Genomic DNA, 20,207 nt, shown 5'->3' on the forward strand with positions numbered 1-20,207 from the left:
TGATTATTTGCAGTTCCAGCAGTTGTCTTTAATTGATACAAATTCATTTGCATTTGTAGAACTAATACTCATTTGGTTTTAGGCACAATGTGTTTAGTTTCCACTTAGAGCTGGAATTTGATTAACCTAAATTTAGACATATAAGTCCAAATTCACTGAAGATTTTCTTTATGACTAATCTAGGCATCTCCAGAGGACTCTATCTGACCATGGGAGAAATGTTTCAAGATATCAGATGTATTTCTCCAGCAGCCCTTACTTTGGCCTATTAATGATAAAGCAGCTATAGAATGACTAGACCATTCTTGGATTTAGGATTTTGAAAATTAGAAAAGAATAATTGTTTGAATTAGAAAATAATAATTCAGCAATTGCATGCAGATCACCAATGTTTGAATCTTTAAAGTTGGAAACCTCTGGAATAGCATCAAAGTGTTGCTGAGATGTAAGAAGAGTCTTCCTGTGGTTGTAAACTGTAACCAAAATGCAGTGGGTATGATCTGGTATCTGTGTTTGAGCTGTACACTGTGCAGATACCCAAAGTGGGACAGTAGGTGTGCATTGGAATGCAGAAATGGTGAGCTGAACTATCAGTTACAAGCAACTCTGACTTTAAAGACTGTACTGTGTACTTAATACTGATTCAATTGTAGACAGTATTTTTATAAAGTGACTTACCATTGCTGTCATTAATTAAAGCAGTATTGACTTCTGATGGCTATTTTTACTGCTAAATCGGGAAGTGGAAGAATATAGACAGTAATGGTTGACTTTGGGGAAAAGAATATTCAAGAGATCCTGGAATGCTTGAGTTATCTTCACCACTGATGATAATCAGTAATATGAGAGAAGAGGTGACAGCTCTGCGATGCATTTATAGAAGGAAAAATGTATCCAGCTCTTCTTTCTTCACTCTTGGTACCTCTCCACCCTGTCTATCAAACGCCCCAAAAATCCAGCAGTCTAACGCTGCTGGATTCCTCTTCTGCACCCAAGAAAATACCAAATCTCAATCACTCAGCTGCCTGCCACCCGTCATTTGTTTGAAGAGCAGTAACTGCCTTTACAGAAGGGCTCATTTCAGGTGTGGGTAAACATCTTCATGCAAGCACTTGCTGAGCATAAGCAATGGCTGTGTGTATAGGAACTAGTTTTTGTGATGCAGGTCAGCAACTGGGCACACTTGATTGGGCATACTACCTGGAAGTAAATTGATGGTGTTATTGCAAACCTTTGGTGTATACTAAAGATGATAGTTTTCCCGCAGTTTATGATTCCACTGAAAGGCTGGTTCTGTAACTGCTTGTGTAAAAAAACTAACATATATTCTTTCAAAAAATACAGGAACTCCTCTGTATAGGCAAATAAAATCAGTGAATTTACCTTAAAAGCAGAGAAATTGAAATGGGTTATCATTTAAGGCATATATGGACAAATGTTAAACGTTATAAACAACAGAGGAAGGCAGATTCTTTAGTTTCCAGTATTGTTTTAAAAATAGCCTAGCTTAGGAGGAGGATTTGTTTTTTAGAGTGTATTATCACTTTCCCTGTTTTTTAAGATGGAAAAACTCTTTCTTTAACAGAGGCTGGAGAATGTTTTGATGCAGAGCATTGTAAGACAAATATTTTGAAAGACAATATCAGTGATGGTTTGCAGTCATAACATGAGCAGAGTGTCTGTGTCTGCAGGGTCTGGAATCTTGGGGGACGTTTCCGGGAACCAGGGCCTGCAGAAACCTTGGTAGGTTGAAGGGGAGCATTGCAAACTGACAACTGGGCTCTTTGTTTATATTTAGTCATTTGTATTTTTGTATTCACTACTGATCTCTTAAAAGATGTTATCCTCTTGAAAACTAGCCAATAATTAAAAAAAAAAAGTCAAATGTTGGTTTTAAACTCCAAATTTCCTGCTATAAAAAATGGATACTTTTTTTCCCGTTGACTTTGCTGATTTGTAAAGACTTGCATGGGAGGATAAGTGACTGAACAAATGTTGCTGAGCACACAAATCAAAAGGTAAACGGGACTGTAAATATCTAAGCGTGTTTTAACTAAAATATTACAACATGTAGTAGTGTGCTGGAGAATTGGTGGTGCATGTCCTGTGGCACTCATTTACTTCTCTGCTTCAATTCCACTTGAGAACCTTCATTTTTCTTTTTGCTAAGTGTGGACTTTATTATGTTGCAAACGCAGAGGTGGCTGCCAGGCAGTATTCATCTGTTTGCAGATGATCGTAAATCTTGTAGAGCTGTGGATGGGATATTTTGGTATTGAACTCACTTTCTGATAAAAATTATTGTACCAGTCTAGAGAGAGACTGCAAGCACACTTTATCCTCCTACTTGTTCTGTGTGTAGTCTAGAACAACAATTTCTGTAAGTGTGAAATTCTGTTGATTTCAAATTTTTACTATTTTTAATGAAAATTGAATGTCTGTCTTAAGTCTCAGTGCTGGGCTGTCAGTCTGGTTTTAATGCTGTATTTGTCTTAGGCACTATATCTGCATTCCAGGGCAAAATTGTGTATGTTGTGTCCCATCTGCTGAAGGATTCTTCCTCTGAAACTACTGAATGTATAGGAGTTTGGAAGCTGACTTTACTTGGACCAGGAGTTTACCCACTTTTGTAATTCCAGAATGAAAAAATGAAGCTTTGCATTTGTATATGAAAACCTGCTGCTTCTGACATTCCCATACTGTTTTTCTGTTGTTGACTGTGTGGCTGACAGAAAGCATTGGTCTTGTGGGAGATGAGCATCTTGCTGGATGTTATGCTGTGCAGATGCCACGTGTTTCAATCCAGTAGCATAAGCACGCATGTCTTCCTCAGAGGATGTGGTTTCAGTAGTGCCTTTTCCTTTAGCAGGTTTGATTTAAGTTCACTTACTCTGCTTTTTCTAAAATAGCTTCTTGGTTAAGAGGTGCTAAGCTCAGTCATGGGATAGATATTCCAGCTAAAAGAGGCTCACAAGACAGATCCACGATTTGGATGTATACAGGAATTACAAGCTGTGGGTGCAGATTGAAAACATGTTTGTAAAACCTTTTCAATATATGATGAAAATGCCTTTTCTACCTCAATCCCAGGTGATATTTCTGGGTGGGGATTTGCTGGGGATTTTTATTTGTGTTGAACATTATCTTCTGTCATTTGGTGAAGCTTTTCTCCTCTAAAGTATCTGTTTGTTGCTAATGCATAGAGTCAAAATAGTAAGACTGGTATTTAAGGATGGTAATAATAGTTAATTTAGCTGGGAAGCAGTCTGGGTGTTGGTTCCACCTTACAACACAAACATGTGATGTAGCATACCTAAGTTTAGAAACTTGATTTAGCAAGGAGTGCTTTAGTGTTTTTCCTTAGCAACCCAGCCGACCAAAAACACACTAGAGCTGCACTTCCTGGGCTGTGCTGAGGAGTGGTAGCGAACTCAACTCCATGGTTTAAAGGTGGAGTTTATAAACAGAAATAGGATAATGATGCTTGCAATTGCAGTGGATTGGAACTTAGTGGTCAGAGTGTTTTATAGGGTGTATTTCATTGTCTCGTATTTCCAGCATGATCCTGCATGAGGATAAGGGTTGCGCTTGAAGTCTAGAGCATCAGTTTTGCCTTAAACTTATCTGATGCAAGGGAATTTGTAAAAATGGATTGTTAAATGTTTTTTTTTTAAGGGGCTGAGCATTTTTGGCGTGGAAAGGGCAAAGGAGGGTGACAATCGCTGCTAAAGGTTACAGTCAGCCTTTGCATTAGCTGAGAGGACATCCAGAGTAGGATAACTCTGTAGGACTGCTCTGTTTTTTCTTTTTCCTTAGATATCACTTCTGGTAGCTGTGTTAGCTGGGCCTTTGATCTCTAGTGCAGAAGTTCCTGCGTTATGTGTTGCCAATGAAATGTGTGATATATTTTGAGTCTCTTTCTCTAACAAATAACACCATACTGTATTCTATGCTGAAATACAGTCCATGGGGAGGAGGGGAGTCAACATTGTTTCAGAGAGGATAGAGAACAAGTGTCATAAATCTTAGAAATTTTAGTGTGCACCTGCTTATTGGAAATACTGAGCTTCTTGCATGTAAGCTGCTTGTCATCTGATACCTGATGCTATTAGGTTAACTAAGGTTTCCCTCCTCACCACTTTTAATCACTATGTTAACTGAGGCCTAAATTAAACATTGCCACTCTTTGATTTTGCATTATTAGAAAGTTCTGCTTTCTGTTACTTTCTCAACAGTGTTATAGTTTCAGAGAGAGTTTATCACTGAATATTTACAGGTTCAACAAAACTGCCAGTCTGTCTATACTCTTTACCCTTTCTGGATTTTCTATGATAGGTTTCTAGTGTTTCAGCTAAAATGATACAGGGGGATTTAAAAATGCCAGTTATACCCTGAATGATTTCTGGTTATGCTTAAAAATGTTTTAATGGTGAGAATAACTCTGATAGGACAGTACTGGATGAAGTGCAGTATTTAGAAGTTTTGCCAGTGTTAGAAGTCAGATTGACTCAAAACATGAGTGTATGTGTATTTTCTTTTAGTGTAAGAACTAAACAAGAAGCACAAAAGCTAAATAATGAGTATATTCTACAGATTTGTTTGACTTCTTACATTGCAGGTTAATCCAGCTTGAATTTCCATGTTCTGATACTGTATTTTAGCTTGAATACCACAAAAAAAAAGTTCTCTGTTTTCCTCTTTTGTATTTTTGCACAAATTTGCAGTTTACACACCCCCAAACCAGTAAAATGTAAGTGAATTGTATTTGTCTTGTTAGAGTCCACATAGATTTGTTTCAAATGTGTTGTGAGTTATAGATTACATTAAAAAAAAAAGAAAATAAAAAGGTTAACCTATAAAATTCAGGATTCAGTAGATGTTTCATGCTAAAAGGTGCACATTGAGTCATAGGAGATCATTTTACTCTTCAGTAATTAGCTGCCGGTAAGCCACTTAAAGACAGGAAAGGACACTTAATCTGCCGGAGCAAGAGGACAGGCGGTCCTGCAGAGGTGATCAGTACTTGAACACTTATCTGTCTTGAAAATTGATGGCCATTTTAGTCTAAGCATAACGCCTGCATGGTTCCTTTCCAGAGATTAGCTGTGTAATCCAGCAAGCGTTAACAGGAATAAGATCTCCCTGGTGAAGGAACTTTGGTCTTAGTGAATCAGAGCTGCTGACTACAGGGGTGAGTAAAGCGGGCAGTGGGTCAGTGGAGTGAAAGGAGAAGAAACCTTCAATGTTTGAGTCTAGACGGCAACAACAAGGAGGGCTGACAGCTTGGTGCAGAGCCCAGCACTTCTTTTCATAGCTGCAGACAATTCAAAGGAGAGTAAGTTGTGCTGCACACTGGTTGTATAAGCTATTTTGAAAGCAAATGTTTAGCACTCCAGAGAGGAAAGTTTTTCTTCTGTTGACCATCAAGCCAGCAAGACACTCTGGCATGCAGTGGGGTGGGAACGTGTCTGGATTCTCTGGGGAACTGAACAGAAATTTGTTTTACAGGCTTAAAAATACAAAAGATGTCATGTTTTAGAAATGTGACAAATTGAAAATAAAGTGCTAATGCCTTTAGAAAAAAATTAAAACCTGAAAGCTCAAATTTCAAGGTATTAAGAGTTCATTTGTGAAAGGAGGAGAAGGAATGAAATTACTTTGAGAATAAAAGGGTAGAGTTGAGAACATGTCAAAAAGAATAATGTGCAGGATTTTCCAAGTGGTAAAATTCAGTGCATCCTTACACCTATGGTTCATGCTACACCTTTCAGCAGTTTAAGCATATAAAATCTGGGTCTCTGCTTTCAGTAGTGATTGCAGTGCTTGGGGGAATCTGGAGATGTGCTAATGTGGGCTATCATGAAATGTGTTATTTTTTAAGCATTGGTTGCACTAGATGTCTGTAACTTGGTGTGACAGCAAGACTTGAATCAGTATAAATCCAGTTCTTAGTATTTTTCTTGTGTAGAGTGTTACGCTATTCAGTTCGGGTTTTTTTGGTTTTGTTTTTGTTTTTTTTTAACTGCTTGTCCTGGCTTTTCAATGAGTATCAGCATTTAAAGTGTAACTGTTATTGCTGTGAATGCCCACTGAAGGTGAGGTCAGAAAAGGGCATCCTGCTGTTTAGACAGTTGATAATTAATTCTGTTCTTCTGAGCAAGGAAGCAGTGTAGCTAACAGCGCTGTTGTAAATGTGGGTAGTAAGTGATCAAAAAGTTAAAGCTAAGTTCCTAGTGTCCTCACTTGAAGAAGTGCTCAGCATCACTTCTGTTAAGAGTGGTAAACCATCAGATGAAGAATGCCTTGAAATTTTTTTGCTGGAAGTCTTCCACTGCCTGTAAGCTTGAAGATTGCCCTTTCAGTGAGTCTTTATTCTTGATGCGTTCTGAATGCTGGACATGAACTTCAACGGTGGAATTGAAGGTTTGGCTTTTGGCAGGTCTGCCAGGCAGCAGATGCCAGTCAGATGTTGGGAAAATGTATATAGAGGTGATCTCTTAGGTCTCGGTGGACCTGCATGATAACATAGTCCTTGCATTGCTAATATATCCGGTGATCTCATGAGTGCTTTTAAATTTATATCCCTTTATATGAAATAGAAGCAATTTTTAATTAAAATAAAAAGATTTTAAAATTAAAATAAAAAGCCTCGCCATCAAACTGTGAGAAGCATAACTTCATTTCATTAATCTATGTATTTATCTTGATGATTTTTTTTTTCTTGTGGGGAAAGATTAAGGCAAGATTAATGATTTTATTTAGCAAAATTTAGTTTTAAAAGGTCTATTTCTTGTTTACGATAACTTGTTTTGAGTCTTAGGAACACTTCCTGTCCTGTGTTGTTCTTCAGGTGATGAAGCCGGGACACTGCTGCAAGTTAATGATGCTCAGTTCCTAATTTCTAGGCTGTGCAGCTTTCCTGGGGTTGGGGCTGCAAAGCCTGAGTGTCAGGCTAGAAGCAGGATTTCCCAGTTCCCTCTCTAGCAGCCTACTGTTCTGTCACTCTTCCAGAGCAGCTGCTTATAATGCCTATCCCGGAGGATTTTGTTATGGCAAGCTGCTGCTAAGTAGGAGGTTTCTGGGTAACTTTGTATTGCAGCATGCTTGCTCCATCTCTGCAAAAATAGCAGCACTTAGGCAAATTTTATCTAGTTTTTGTCCTGGCGAGTCAAATTGCTGAAAAGTAATGCAGTTCTTGACAAGCTTCGCTGCCAGTATGAGTGGAGTATATTTAATAAATGTTGAAGTGAAAGATATTAATGGAGAAAATGAAACTTGTTCTTTGTAGTATCTCGGTGTCCTTCTGTTCTGAATTGCATGGCTGGCTTCTGGGCTGCTGTTTCAGTTTATTAAAACTCTGGAGCCTCTTTTAGGCAGGGCTTTTCTTTCACAAATACAGCTTATTTTGCATTGCCAAAGACATTCATTGCCATACAAGCTAGGGAGAAAGTCCAGGTGAGAATATTCTGGTGGTATTACAGGGCTGCAGAGGGATGAATTCTGAGTTCACAGCTGCCACAACTTTAATCAGATTTTTCCTAGGCTGCTAGCAAAAGTTGGAGGTTTGTTGATTTTCTAAATGCTGTTCCAATCAATTCTTTAAGGAGAAGGAAAACAGAAGGATAACTTTCTCAATTGGAGTATTATATTTGTATCTTATATATTTGGTTTTTTTAAAATCAAAATATAATCTTTGTATTATTTAAATGAGAGACATAGGTACTATTAATAGTTATTGCTAAAATTCAAAAAAGCATTAAGTATTTTTCATTTAATTTTGTGTTTTAATTCTAGCACTGCAGAAAGGTTGGATGTGAGATCCCTCTGTGGGCTTTAGTTAAGTTGAACAGTGTGTGTATGGGTAGGGGTGATGACTCTTACAGTGCTTCTAGCATTCACAGCATCTTATGAAGACCTGTTCTATGCTAGTTCAGCCTTTACTTTACAAAAAACAGCCTATGTGCTGCTAGTAATTTTCCTTGTCTCCCTGATATGATATCTACAAATGTATGTTAGGAAATATGTCCTTCGGGACATACCAGGGTGCTGAAATATCCTGGTTATGTGAGCTACCAGGCTTGAACTGGTCAGTAAGGGAAGCCTTTCTTTAGATCTTAAAAAGAAGGTGAGAGGAACAGGGGTAACAGAAGGCTCCAATGAAGTAAAACTTTCTATACCATAGAAAGAATTGCAGTTTTTCTTGAGGAATATCCATTTTATAATAGTAGCTTTCCTGTGTTAGTACTGAAACGCAGAGGTGTTGAAAAGCCATTTGTTTCAAACGTCCTGCAAGTGCCAACTTGTTTTGTGCTTAATTGCCGTGTTGTTGAAAGAATTATTTTTCACTTTGATGCTCACACTGAAGCAGATAGCTTGGGGGGCTGTGGAGAGTACGGCAGCGATCACACTGGAAAAGCTGTGCTAAATACCTGGCTGTAATTTGTTGTGGCAGCTCTTGGGGCTTGCTGAACTGATAGGGGCAGTTCATGTGGGATGGTGATGTTTGTGCTGGTCAAATGTTACTGGAACATTTAGTGGGATACCAAGTATATGTTTCTAATACCACTTGTATCTCATAGGTGCAAATCTGGCTCAAAGGGGACGTAATTGTTGGGGTTTTTTTTTAAGGTTTATTTTGTTTTCCGATGTGTTGTCCACATATTTAAATGGCTTGCATTTCGGTTTATAAATAAATACATTAATTAACCTTGCTTGGCTTTACAACTTTAATTTTCTGATGTTTATTATTTAAAAATATTTGTTTGTTTATAGGCAGTTACTATCAAAGCCTGTACTGCTTATTTTACATAGCTTTTAATTTTGGGTTGGTCGTGCCGACTTACGCAGGTCCTTCTAATTGCCACTTTGTGAAGTATTCTATGGGCTTTGATAACATGTTTGACAAAACTAATTTTCTGTATTCAGCCTGCTTCCGGATCTTCCAGAGATTTCTATTGAAAGATACTACATTCCCTCATATTTCTCAGTGAAACTGTTTCAAGAGTCCTTGCTTAATCTCCAAACTGAAAACATACGGCTTTTTAAATACTGTGAATTTTGCTGTTCAACGGCTAATCATTTTAATATATTTAGGACTGCAAACACAAAATCCATGCCAAAGCATGCTAAACAGAAACAGATTACCAAAAAATAACGGAAATAGCAGTTGTCTGTTAATTCAGTAGCAAGGGCCTGTGGTTAGTTAGAACCCTCGTTATTAACAATGTAACCTTCTCTTTCCGGAGTACTGAATCCTGCGGTTCTGCAACAGTAAATATTTAGTGTGTTTTTCCTTGCAATTCAGAAGATACGGGTTGAAGAAGTTAGGAAAATTGCTGGGGTACCCCTGGAGGTGAATTACTGGAATGACCTGTGGCAGCCTGGTTACTCTGCTCTCCCTTTCACACCTCCTGCTGATACACCCCCTGTTAGAGAGGAGGGGTTGTACCCCTGGTCTGGGGCTGAAGAGAAACCTCTTCGGGGTGTGCTGAGCAGCAGAAGACTCTGGATGGTTTCCTCTGTGGCAAGGAGCAAATACTTCACCTCCTGCCGTTCCTTGTTTCCCCAGAGAGGGGATTGCTGCCTGCAATACGTGGGATTAAGCCGTTAGCCCCGCTCAGCTCTGTTCTACCTAAAATGTCCTTAGGCCAGCCTGCTTTACCGACTGGAAAACACTGGAGTGAATGGCTGTTAAATTGAGCTTGAATATCACTGTATGACACTCTTCATTCTCTTCATGCTGGGATTCTTCCCAATTCTTTCACTAAATTTCTCAGGCCTTTTTGAGCTACAAGTGCATTGAGTTCAGGCAGATTAACCTGGCCTTTATAATTCAAAGGACAATTTAATTTTATCGTGTTTGATTTTTGCCACACCACCTAGCTTTAGGCTTAGTAGTTTAATAACTGCTTATGCTGTGCATTGAGAAGGTGATTTAGAGCATCCAGGTTGAGCTTCTGTTCTGAGTTTCCTTCTGTGGTATGCACTGCTTCTCTACCGATGATGCATGAAGAGTCCATGAAGACTAATTGTGTTACCCATTTATGTTTTTACATTTAAGCTAGACAAATGTGTTTTCAATACAGAAGGGTTTTTGTATGTAATTTTAGCTGTCCAATGTAAGCAGAAGGGATGGGTATCTAATGTAGGAGGTATTTGTGAAATAACTGGAAAACTTTCAAGAATTCTTAGTTACATTGTAACTGTATCAAGAAACTTGGTTACATTGTGTGACCTTATAATCAATCAAAAAGTTACTGGTATAGTTTCTTTAAGTTTTTCATCTGGAGCAACAAGTAATTAAAACGTGCAAGTGGAAGGAACTAGAGAGAAGCTAAGTAATGGTGGCTCACATAAGTATCTGTTAAACATAGCTGTTATAACACATTAATTCTTAATGTAGTCTAAAATTGAATTCTTACCTTTAATCCTTGGGGGAAGAAGAAAGGGGGTGAATAGAAGGGAAAGAAGTCAATATTCAGTGGTATGGGGGGGTTGTTTGGTTATTGTTTTGTTTGTTGGTGGGGGTTATTTTTGGCTTTTTATTTATTTATTTTATCCAAACTACTTTCATTGGTTCCAGTGCTTACTTTGCTGTAATACGCAGTTAAAGAGAAAGTGGTTGGTGTGTCGCAAAAAAGTTTTAACTTTAAGGAATACTCTGGTCAATAGCAGTAGCTTCATACTTTCAATGCCAACAATTTTGTTGTTTCAGTTCATGTAAATAATGCTTAGGACCCATGTACTGTGTAATCATAATCATGAAATGGAAGTTAAATATAACAAGCTGATGATAAATAGCTTTAAGGATGGAGAAGGCTGCAAAGATCATTTTAAAAAGAAATGTGTTTTACAGTGAGGGGATCAGTGAATAATAGTGAAGTAGGTTATTAATACCTGTAAATTGTGCTGAGAGCAATTCACTGTTACTTTCAGAAGGGTGTTGTAACTTCATCCTTTATGATTTTCCTTGTCAATGCTTGTTTTTAGTGATGCGTATGTAGATATGTGAAATATCCCTTATGTGAACAAAGAATTATATTTAAGGAAGCAGTATTATTATTATTTGTACTTTGAAACTCATTTGATATAATTTGCCGATTACTGTTTGGCTTCTCAGAATTTCCCACCAATCCATAGTCTGTGGGGTTTAACGGTTATTATTCGTTGTCCAGCCTTTCTTCCTTAGAAAGATGCAGATGATCATCTGGGCAGAAAACTGAGTTAATTCAGGCAATATGGATGGTGTTTATAGAGAGTATGAATAATAAAGTAATTGTGGGTAGGAAATGTTTCTGCTGTTATTACGGAAATAGGAGGTTGTTAGTGGTTTTCTTTTGTCCCTGTTTTGTTTTAGCATCTTCCAGGACAGAACAAGGAACTGCATTCCTTGTTCCTTGGGCTCTTTCTGGTGTTTTATTGATCATTGCAAAACATAATGTGTTCTGAATTGAGATTTGGACAGTGCAGGATATGAGCACATCAGAAATAGGAAGTAAACCTGAGAGTTATTTAGAGCTGAACAAAGCAGTTGTGCGATAAAGCTAAAGAATGCATTTTAATGTGCAGCAATGCATTATTTGAGCACTTCCAAGTATTTTGCAATATAAATTTTAATACTTGGCCTGGAACATGTAATATTGTAGTGATTTTGGTGTTTAACATGGTCATTAGGGTATTTTTTGCGATAGTTCTCTCTAGTTATACTTTCCTCTGAATAATAAATAACTACACCAAGTGGTTGAAATGACACAATACTTACCAAACCTGCATGAGCAATTTAATAATGGAAACCAAGTGGAAAATGCTTTTAGACTCTGACTGTCTTTGCTGAAGTCTTGACTCCTGTCTCTTTCTGTCATGCTTGTCTAATAGATTTTTATACAGGAGTTAACAGATTTTGCACAGCAGGTAGTTTGAGTCTGTGCAGTTGCCTCAGTGCTCTTGTGTCAGTGACTGATCCAGGGTACCTATGTCCATCCCTCAGGCTTTCCCCGCTGTCTTTGCATAAAATTGTGTTTGATATCAAAAACACTTAAAGCAATATATAATGTTACCATTAACATTGCAGTCTCATACAGCGGCATGTATGGAATGAGTAGATTAGAAGAATGTTTATGCCTTGTTTTCAGCCTACCTGATTGTGAAGCATCTAAAGATTAAGTAAAGTTCAACTTTTGATTCAAGATTAGCTGGATTAAAAATTTCAGTCTTGAAGTTGAAAGATTGTATTCTCTTCTCTGTTTTTGATGTCAGAACAGATACTGAATACAACTGAAATGTGTTACAAGTGGAGTGAGTAGAAAAGCAAGGATGGAATAGGCAGGAGAAACAGGAATGGAATATGTAATTAATTGTATTATTTGTTGCCTATTAACACATGCTACTGTAGAAATAAGCTAGACTTATACAGTTAAGGAGTTGGCTTAGTACTAACTCAAGTGATGGTAGGAGCATGATAGGTGTGGCACACTAAAGGACAAGTAATTATTAAATATATGGAAAAATTAAGAACCAGGTCCTGTTAAGCAAAGTCTTAATAAAGTCTGCAAAGTAGATAAAATTCAAAATAAAAAAATTAGCTTATATGGCTAGGTATTGGTGTATGTTGCCTTTTGCTTGTTTTCCAACCTATCTGCAGTGATTCTGCATAACTGGGACTGAATGTGAAGGGTGCAAGATGAGTGCAAGAGAGAGATGCTACCTGTTTTATTCTGATCAGATGTATTGCATGTCAGCAGTGTGTGTAACGCAGGAAAAGTGACCTGTGCCCTGGGGAGTTTGTACCCTAAATCTGGGAAGTCGGATCGCTCTGTGGAGGAAGATGAATTTCATCTGGGCTGAGGTTACGTTGAGGATGGGAAGTCTTTCAGTCTAGTCTGGCTTTCCTGTTGATGTCAACTGGATACTTGTACAAAAGACTAAAAATGAATTATGAACATAACTCTGCACACAGGCTTGCTTTTGGTATTTCCATGAATTTTCATTTCTTCATTTGTGTGTTTAATTTGTTGTTTCTGTTTAATCAATATTGTTGCTGTTCTTTACAAGGGCTGAAGTTTATGTTCTGCCCTGTATGGAACAGCTTTTGAGTTCTCACCCTTTGAACATTTCTGATCACTCTCCTAGAGCAAATTAGAATGAAATGCTCATGTTGATCCAACATTGTGCTTAAGAGATAAGTAATTATTGAGATTTGGTTATTTTCCATCTGCAGATTCAGAAGAGAAATATTTTAGGAGAAAGGTAAAAAATGTTACTTATTAGCATTAGGGGTAACATAGCATTCATTCTTTTTGTTCCTTTAACTTTTTGATCATTGGAAACAACTTGAGAACCCCACAAGACAAAAATTGAGTGTAAGCTCTGTTCAGCTATAAATTCGTGTTCACAGAGAAACTGCTTGTTTTGTTGCAAATGCAAAAAAGTAAGTATTTTTTATTTTTAAATAAGCAAAAACACCCTACCAAACACTTTAAATAAGGACTTCTGACATTCTAACCACTATAATTTTCTAGGAAATAATTCTAAATAAATAACATAATTATATGATGCCAAACCTGCTCCATCTGTTACTCACCAAGTAAAATAAATCCTATTGAATGTTTTTCTTAGTGAAGCAGATCATCGGTCATTCTTGTGCCACTTGCAATGGCTTTGATAGATCTGTGATATACTTGAAAAGAGTAATCTGAAAAAGATGCCAAGAGCCTCTCTTTTCAGAGTGGAAGAAAGCAGTACTCAAAATTGTTTAAGAATCTGTAAAAATGTATGGTTTACCTTAGTTATGGACCTGAGAATACTGAGAGAGAAACAGACTGGAGAAATAACTGATAATGCTGATTATGCTGTAGGGGCCAACCCGCCAGCAGAGCTAAAACATGAATGCTTAGATTAAATTCGGGACTGCTCTGAAGAGAACTTGAGCATATTCAAGAATATGATAGTGCTGATTGTTAATGCAAGAATTTAATAAAAAATAAGCAAATAAATCATTAATGGGGCTTGCTTTCAAATCCATCTTGTTGAAAATATGGTTAAAAATGTGTGTGTTAATTGACTGTTATCTGACATTTGGGATATATGCATAATAAAAATAACCAGTAGGCATTGCTGTTAAAACCAGTGGTACAATCTGTTATGCTATGAAGAGATTAAGACTTTGCAATTCAGTTAAGTAGAGATGTTGCTTCACAAAAGTCAGTATATGTAGGTCACGGTTTTTTAGTGTGTTCAAAGGCTCTTTGTGTTTCTGAAGTGTGATCTGCATGTTGTCGTAGGAGCTGTTTCTAAAGAAACGTTTGTTAACTCTGCTTCTACTGAACTGCTTCAGGAGTTCTGCTTTTTGTGTGTGTACGATGTTAAGCTACGAACTGTGGCTTCTGTTCTTTCAGCTTTTAATTGGTGTTTTCATGTTGTGATGGGTGCTTTCCATCCCATCCGTATACCGTCATCCTTCTGTCTCACTGATTTCTGCAGCTGTTTCAGAAAAGAAATTATTAAAAATATCTTTCGAAGGGATTTTGGCAGAACTTAAATCCATATTCTTGAACCTCGGCTTCACTGATTAAATATTTCTAGCCATGATGTATTGATATTGCAAAAGTTCTGGCATGAATGAAAGGAAGTAGAAGGGCAGTCAGGATTCTGGCGATCCTGTGTGTCATGTTAAACCCCCGTGAAACACAAGAGGTAAATTTGGTTGTGCTTATTACTATTATTTTTTAAGTTTGTTTATGGTGTTAAAACAATACTTTATTCCAGATGCCACTATTAAATGTATGCTTGGACTTGTATCTGTGTAGTTCAGAAATGAGTTTGTGTTTTACTTGCTTGAATTCTAACATTCTTGTCAAGAATGTTTCCTGTATTGTAAATGACTGGACACAATTAACTAAAAAGTGTTTTGTGTTTGTATTCATTTTTTGTTTGCTCTTTATTTTAGGTCCATTTTCCAGACACAGAGAGGGCAGAATGGCTCAACAAGGTAAGGGCAGTCATTTGCATCTCTTCCAAATGGGAAGGGGGAGGAGGGAAATCCAAGATTAAAAAAAAACCGGTGAGGTGAGAGTCTGAGAACAGAGTTGGTTTAACTTTCTGTGCTCTTTATGCACTTGAAGCTTCTGTTCGTTGATGAGTCATGAGAGAGATTAAATCTCTTTTCATGGTCTTGAAATTGTGAGTTTTGGAGAATGACTTTAAGTGGCATTAAAATAATGACAGCTGTAATTGTGTGGAAGTCATAGCAGCTGTAAACAGAGTCTTTGATGTTCTACTTGTCTGGGATACTTTCCAGTTACTGTAGGTTCCTGACCTACAATCTAAAAATAAATCGGTTTTGCAGTTTTGATTTGTATTTGTGATAATCTAAGGTACAGATCTATGTAGCTTGGGGTTTTTTAAAATATCTTTCATTCAAAAAGCATAGAAAAACATGAGTTAGTTAGAAAATAGTGAGAAAATATAATATAGAATTTCCAGATATGACCGTAAAATACTGTATTTTTTACATTTGTAAAATTATGCATGTCTTTAGGAAATGCACTTGATACTTTTTTCTTATTCCTGTCTTTATGTGCAAATAAATGTAACCCTCGTTACCCTTCTCCCCAGCATTCAGCATCAGTGTTGAATGCATATGCATCATAAAAGAAGAAAGTGCTTAATACTGTTTTTCTCCTCCTCCAGTGCTTCAGATTTTTGCCAATATATAAAACACACAAAATGAGAATTCCTGAAAACTTTCCTGTGTCTACAAACAGACCAGTTTGTACATCTGTAATGAACTGTATGGAAGACTTCTATGTTTAAAATTTTGTACAAATTTTCTTGCATGTGCCTTAAAGGATGTCTTGTAGTTGTGTGTGAAGTTGTGTTCCATGAGATTTTTTTTTTTTCCCCTTAGACTGTAAAACAGATGTGGCCTTTTATTTGCCAATTTATTGAGAAGCTCTTCCGGGAGACCATCGAGCCAGCAGTGAGAGGAGCAAACAACCACCTCAGTACCTTCAGCTTTACAAAGATTGATATTGGTCACCAGGTCAGTGTCCAGTCAAGTTTTTCTAAGAGGCTCTGTCTTACATACTATTTTCTTGTAGCATGTTTAAATCTACACAAAAACTATTTCTCAGTGACACTTTGTGGTAAGTCTGATTCTTGTTTCTATTGTAACATTAAAATAAAACTGTGTGGGGCTTTTTTGAGCAGAGACTTAATTTTATTTTTTTTCCTGGAGTGTCTGCTTCAGAAATTTGCTTGGGAACTGGGAGAAGACTCAAAGTGAAATAACTCCTACTCATGTGAAGAGCTCACAGCAACATGATTTTAATACTGTCCGTGTAATACTTTACATTAAGTGAGCAGGGACTGTTACCCTTTTCTTGTCATATCATCCAAACGCAATTACCTTTCCTGTAACAGATCCCCTTCTAGTCACGGGATGTAGCAAGTCTAATGACAAGGCTGCTGGCTCTGCTTTCCAAAGGACTGCACATAGCACAGTAGCAAAGAGCAGATAGGTGGTTGGGTCCCATGAAAGAAGGAGTCATAATATGTAGCTCTCACATGTCAGCAGAAGAGCCTGTTTCATCTGACCAAGCGAAGAATAAGTTGCCTGTGCTTGCAATAAATTAGGCACTACTTACTCTTACTTGCGTCAACCAAAACTTTACTTATATAGAGATGCAGCTGAACAGCTTTTATGTGAAGTTGTCTTTTGTGTTCGTCTTGCTTGTCAAAAATGGGTTTTTAAGTAAACATTTTTTAAAAAAATATTTTTTTTCTTCCCCTCCTCCTCTGAATGGTAGGAAAACTGAAGTTAAGTTTCAGATGTGAAGAAGGGGAATTATTTTTCTCTCTTTGTGACTTTATTTGTGACTCTAGTTCATGTATATTACAGTTCATTGTACTTTACTGCAGCTTTTGTGTGGGTTGTTCAGTTTTTTTTTTCTTTAAGGTGTAAATCCTTTTATACAAGGGCTCTGTCATACTGTAGATACACCTGTATTACAGACTGTAGAATAGCATTGCTTTTAAGCCATACTAATTTGAAGTAGGGTTTAAATTGGTTTCCACAGCTCTGAATGCTCCTGCACCTGGACTGAGTTATCTCGGACACGAGCAGCACCTATTCTTACTTTATATTGCAGCCTTAATTGAGTTGCACCTGTGAGCTGCACAGCCCCAAACACAGTGGGAACCTGAGAGCAGTGAGATTTCCATTTTACTTAAATTACTAAAAAGATGTAAGTAGAAATATGGAAATTTTTCCAGAAAGGAAAGACTCAAAATGTGACAGGAGGTGGTGCTAAGAAAAGTCATTGGTCATCCTTTCCCACCTGGTACTTGATGAACATTTGAGTCTTGGAAAGGTTTGGTTGATACGTGTTGGTTCTGTATGATTGCCAAAGAAGAAGAGGGAGAGCATGCGCAGAGTGGTTTGCATTAACTTTTTTGGGGGATTACGGATTATTTTCCATCCAACTAAATTCCACTTAAGGCAACTACATCTTTGAGAATTAAATTTAGCTTGTAGTTCTAGTTGCACAGGAAAGAATGCTTTGTCTGGAAGTGTTAGACATAAACATCTTGTTTGTCTGTATTAGTATAGTTGAGGGCGAGGGAAAGCATATATTAAATCTTTGGTAAATCTTGAAATCTAGTGGTATAAATGCAGGGTAATTGCAAGAAGAGTTGTGATTGAATAGATCCTGGCAAGGTAATTTTTACCCTTTAAATAACATTTTGAGCTAAATTGGTAGCTTTACTTCACAGATTTTAATAATCCTTGTTGTAAATTCTTGTATTTAGGCATGAATATGGATATATTCACCTTTATTTCAAAGTTAAGAGTTTAATATGATATAGTTCAGTAGGAGGATCCAACTTTTACTTGCTTCGTTGTTTCAGCCTCTGCGGATAAATGGTGTAAAAGTGTACACTGAAAATGTGGACAAAAGGCAGATCATTTTGGATCTTCAAATCAGGTAAACTTTTTATTATTGTATTATGATGGTGCCCATACTTTCGAATATATGCTTTGGTTGGTTGGTTTGCCTGACAGGAGAAGAATTGCTTCATTACACAAATGTAGTTAGATCTAATTGTGCATGAATGGAGGAAGGAACTGCATGCTGTAAATAGCATTTATCTGAGGGAAACAGTATATCAACTCAATGTGACTGCATCGTTAAAGTAATGCTAGTTAATAAAAAATACTTTCCAAAGCTAAAGCACTGTCTTTGATTTCTTTTTTCTTACTACTGTATTAAAACTTTGCCATAAAGTTTAGTCTGGTCTAAAATTTACGATATAAGACGTTTGGGAGGGGCTTTCACTTTTCTCAGTTACTAGATTTTTTAATAAACACAGTATTACAAAAAGAGAATGATATTCCAAAGTACTTGGGCTCATACCACTGACCAAAGTAAATCTATTATATAATGTCAGAGTGACTGTGTTTTGCTGCTTCAGGTTTCTTTGCCCTTTCATCATGACCCCTTTTATATAGGTTTATAAATAGTTCTAGCCAATGTTTGCCAAAGTCTTTCTCAACACAATCTGCAGTTAGCGTTTTTTGAAAGTTCAGTTGGTGAGCCCAGCAATGCTTTTATATTTGGCCATCACAGGTGTGTGTTACAGTGAGTACTTTTGCCTGTCTGTAGGTTGTGGAAAGGCCATGTTTGTCAGTCACTGATGATCCAGCAAAGAGCAGCCTTCTGTGTTTCTGTTGCTTCCCTGGCAGTAACCAGAAGGGTAATCGGGCCTCTCAGCTTCTCTTTCCCAGAGTCACTTCCAAAGTTTGAACTTGTTTATTTTCAGTTTTGAATTATTTATCTAACTCCCAGCTACATTGAAGACTGTGCTACTTGGTCAAAGCTGGCTCTTAGAGTGATAAGAGAAGATGCTGCTGCATCCTTCCCTGGGTTTCAGAAGGGATAGGGGCTATGTCTGTGAGCAGGGACTGATCTTTATTGAATTGAATCACTTTATTTCTGTAGGAAAAAGCAAAGCGAATCAGGGATTGGAGTTGCTGGACAGAATACTACAGCAGGGTTGTCTCCTTAAGGCTTGTTTCACTAGATGAGTGCTGTTAACCCTAATGGAGAAATTCCCTTCAGTTTTCTTCTTGTTGCCACTTCTGATAGCAGCTTTTGATAGCAGCTATGAGAGGAGCCTCGCCTCTTCAGCCTTAAGCCTTCAGGAAAACAGACTTTTCTGACCACTATGGACACAGTGCCAGAAGTGTTTTTGAGAAGCTATTTTTGAGGTATTTGAGGGGCCAAGCCTGCCAGGATCGCTTCTTCCCTTTAAAGCAGAATTATCCTCATAGGAGAAGAGCGTAAATCTAGAGTTTCTTTTTTTTTTCCTCCCTTTTTTTTTTTCCTGCTAATCCTCATGAAGTAGATTGGGACAGATAAACAGAAAAGGACATTAGGTTTGCACAGAAATTCCAGGAATAATGTCTTGTTACCTAGACCGGAATGAAATCTTTACCCATATGTCTCATTACATTACGTTGCAGCTTACTTAAAGAAGTGATGACAGCTGGAGTAGAATCCAGTCTAAAAGGCTGAAATAAATTCCTTGAAGTGGTTTAAATAACAATAATAGTGCTGAGTTAGGTAGGTGTTCATTTACCCTGACAGCCTGTCCCTGCTGCCAGTGGAGGAAGAACATGGAAACGGGAGAGCTTTGGAGTGACTGTCATAGCTTCTAGCAATTGGGGCTTCAACAACACCATCAAAGAAAGTCCTGTCTCATATTCAAAACTTGTCCTTGACACCTTCTCATTGGGAAGGGGCTCTTTTTCAAAGGCTTTTACTTGACAGGTACCACCCCAATATCAATTGGTTACAGTTTGGGGGTGGTTTTTTTGTTGTTCTTTTTGGTTTTGCAGAGTGTTTTTGTGTGTTCTCTAAGGGTCAGCAAATGGGGTTGTTTCAGTAGTTACAGGAAGAAAGAATAAGAGACTCTGTAATAAATATTTTTTTGCATGCTTAGATACAGTTATGTACAGATACCAACCTTAAACTATTTCTTAGGAAATCAACTTTAGTTCAGTTTTGCAAGATTATAAAGAATGGTATTACTGCTGGAGAAAAGTCTGTCCTTAGAAGTATTTATCCCTGTAGATTTTAATCTTTTTTTTATAATTTTAATTTATTTTTAAGTTAAAAGTTAGAAGCTTTCTATAAACCTTTTATTCC

The 20,207-nt window shown here is 37.3% G+C and overlaps 1 protein-coding gene across 1 annotated transcript in view; it reads left to right on the forward strand.

Moving 5' to 3' along the window:
- The window catches only part of LOC104539492 (extended synaptotagmin-2-like), a 74,173-nt gene that overhangs the window by 12,386 nt on the left and 41,580 nt on the right, over nt 1-20,207 (forward strand). The window contains exons 2-4 of the mRNA XM_010183027.1: nt 14,945-14,986; nt 15,905-16,039; nt 17,908-17,984. Of these exons, the coding sequence (XP_010181329.1) occupies nt 14,945-14,986; nt 15,905-16,039; nt 17,908-17,984 (254 nt within the window). The remainder of the gene's footprint in view (nt 1-14,944; nt 14,987-15,904; nt 16,040-17,907; nt 17,985-20,207) is intronic.

This window comes from Mesitornis unicolor, unplaced genomic scaffold (assembly GCF_000695765.1).
Source record: "Mesitornis unicolor isolate BGI_N332 unplaced genomic scaffold, ASM69576v1 scaffold43044, whole genome shotgun sequence".
Lineage (NCBI taxonomy): Eukaryota > Metazoa > Chordata > Aves > Mesitornithiformes > Mesitornithidae > Mesitornis > Mesitornis unicolor.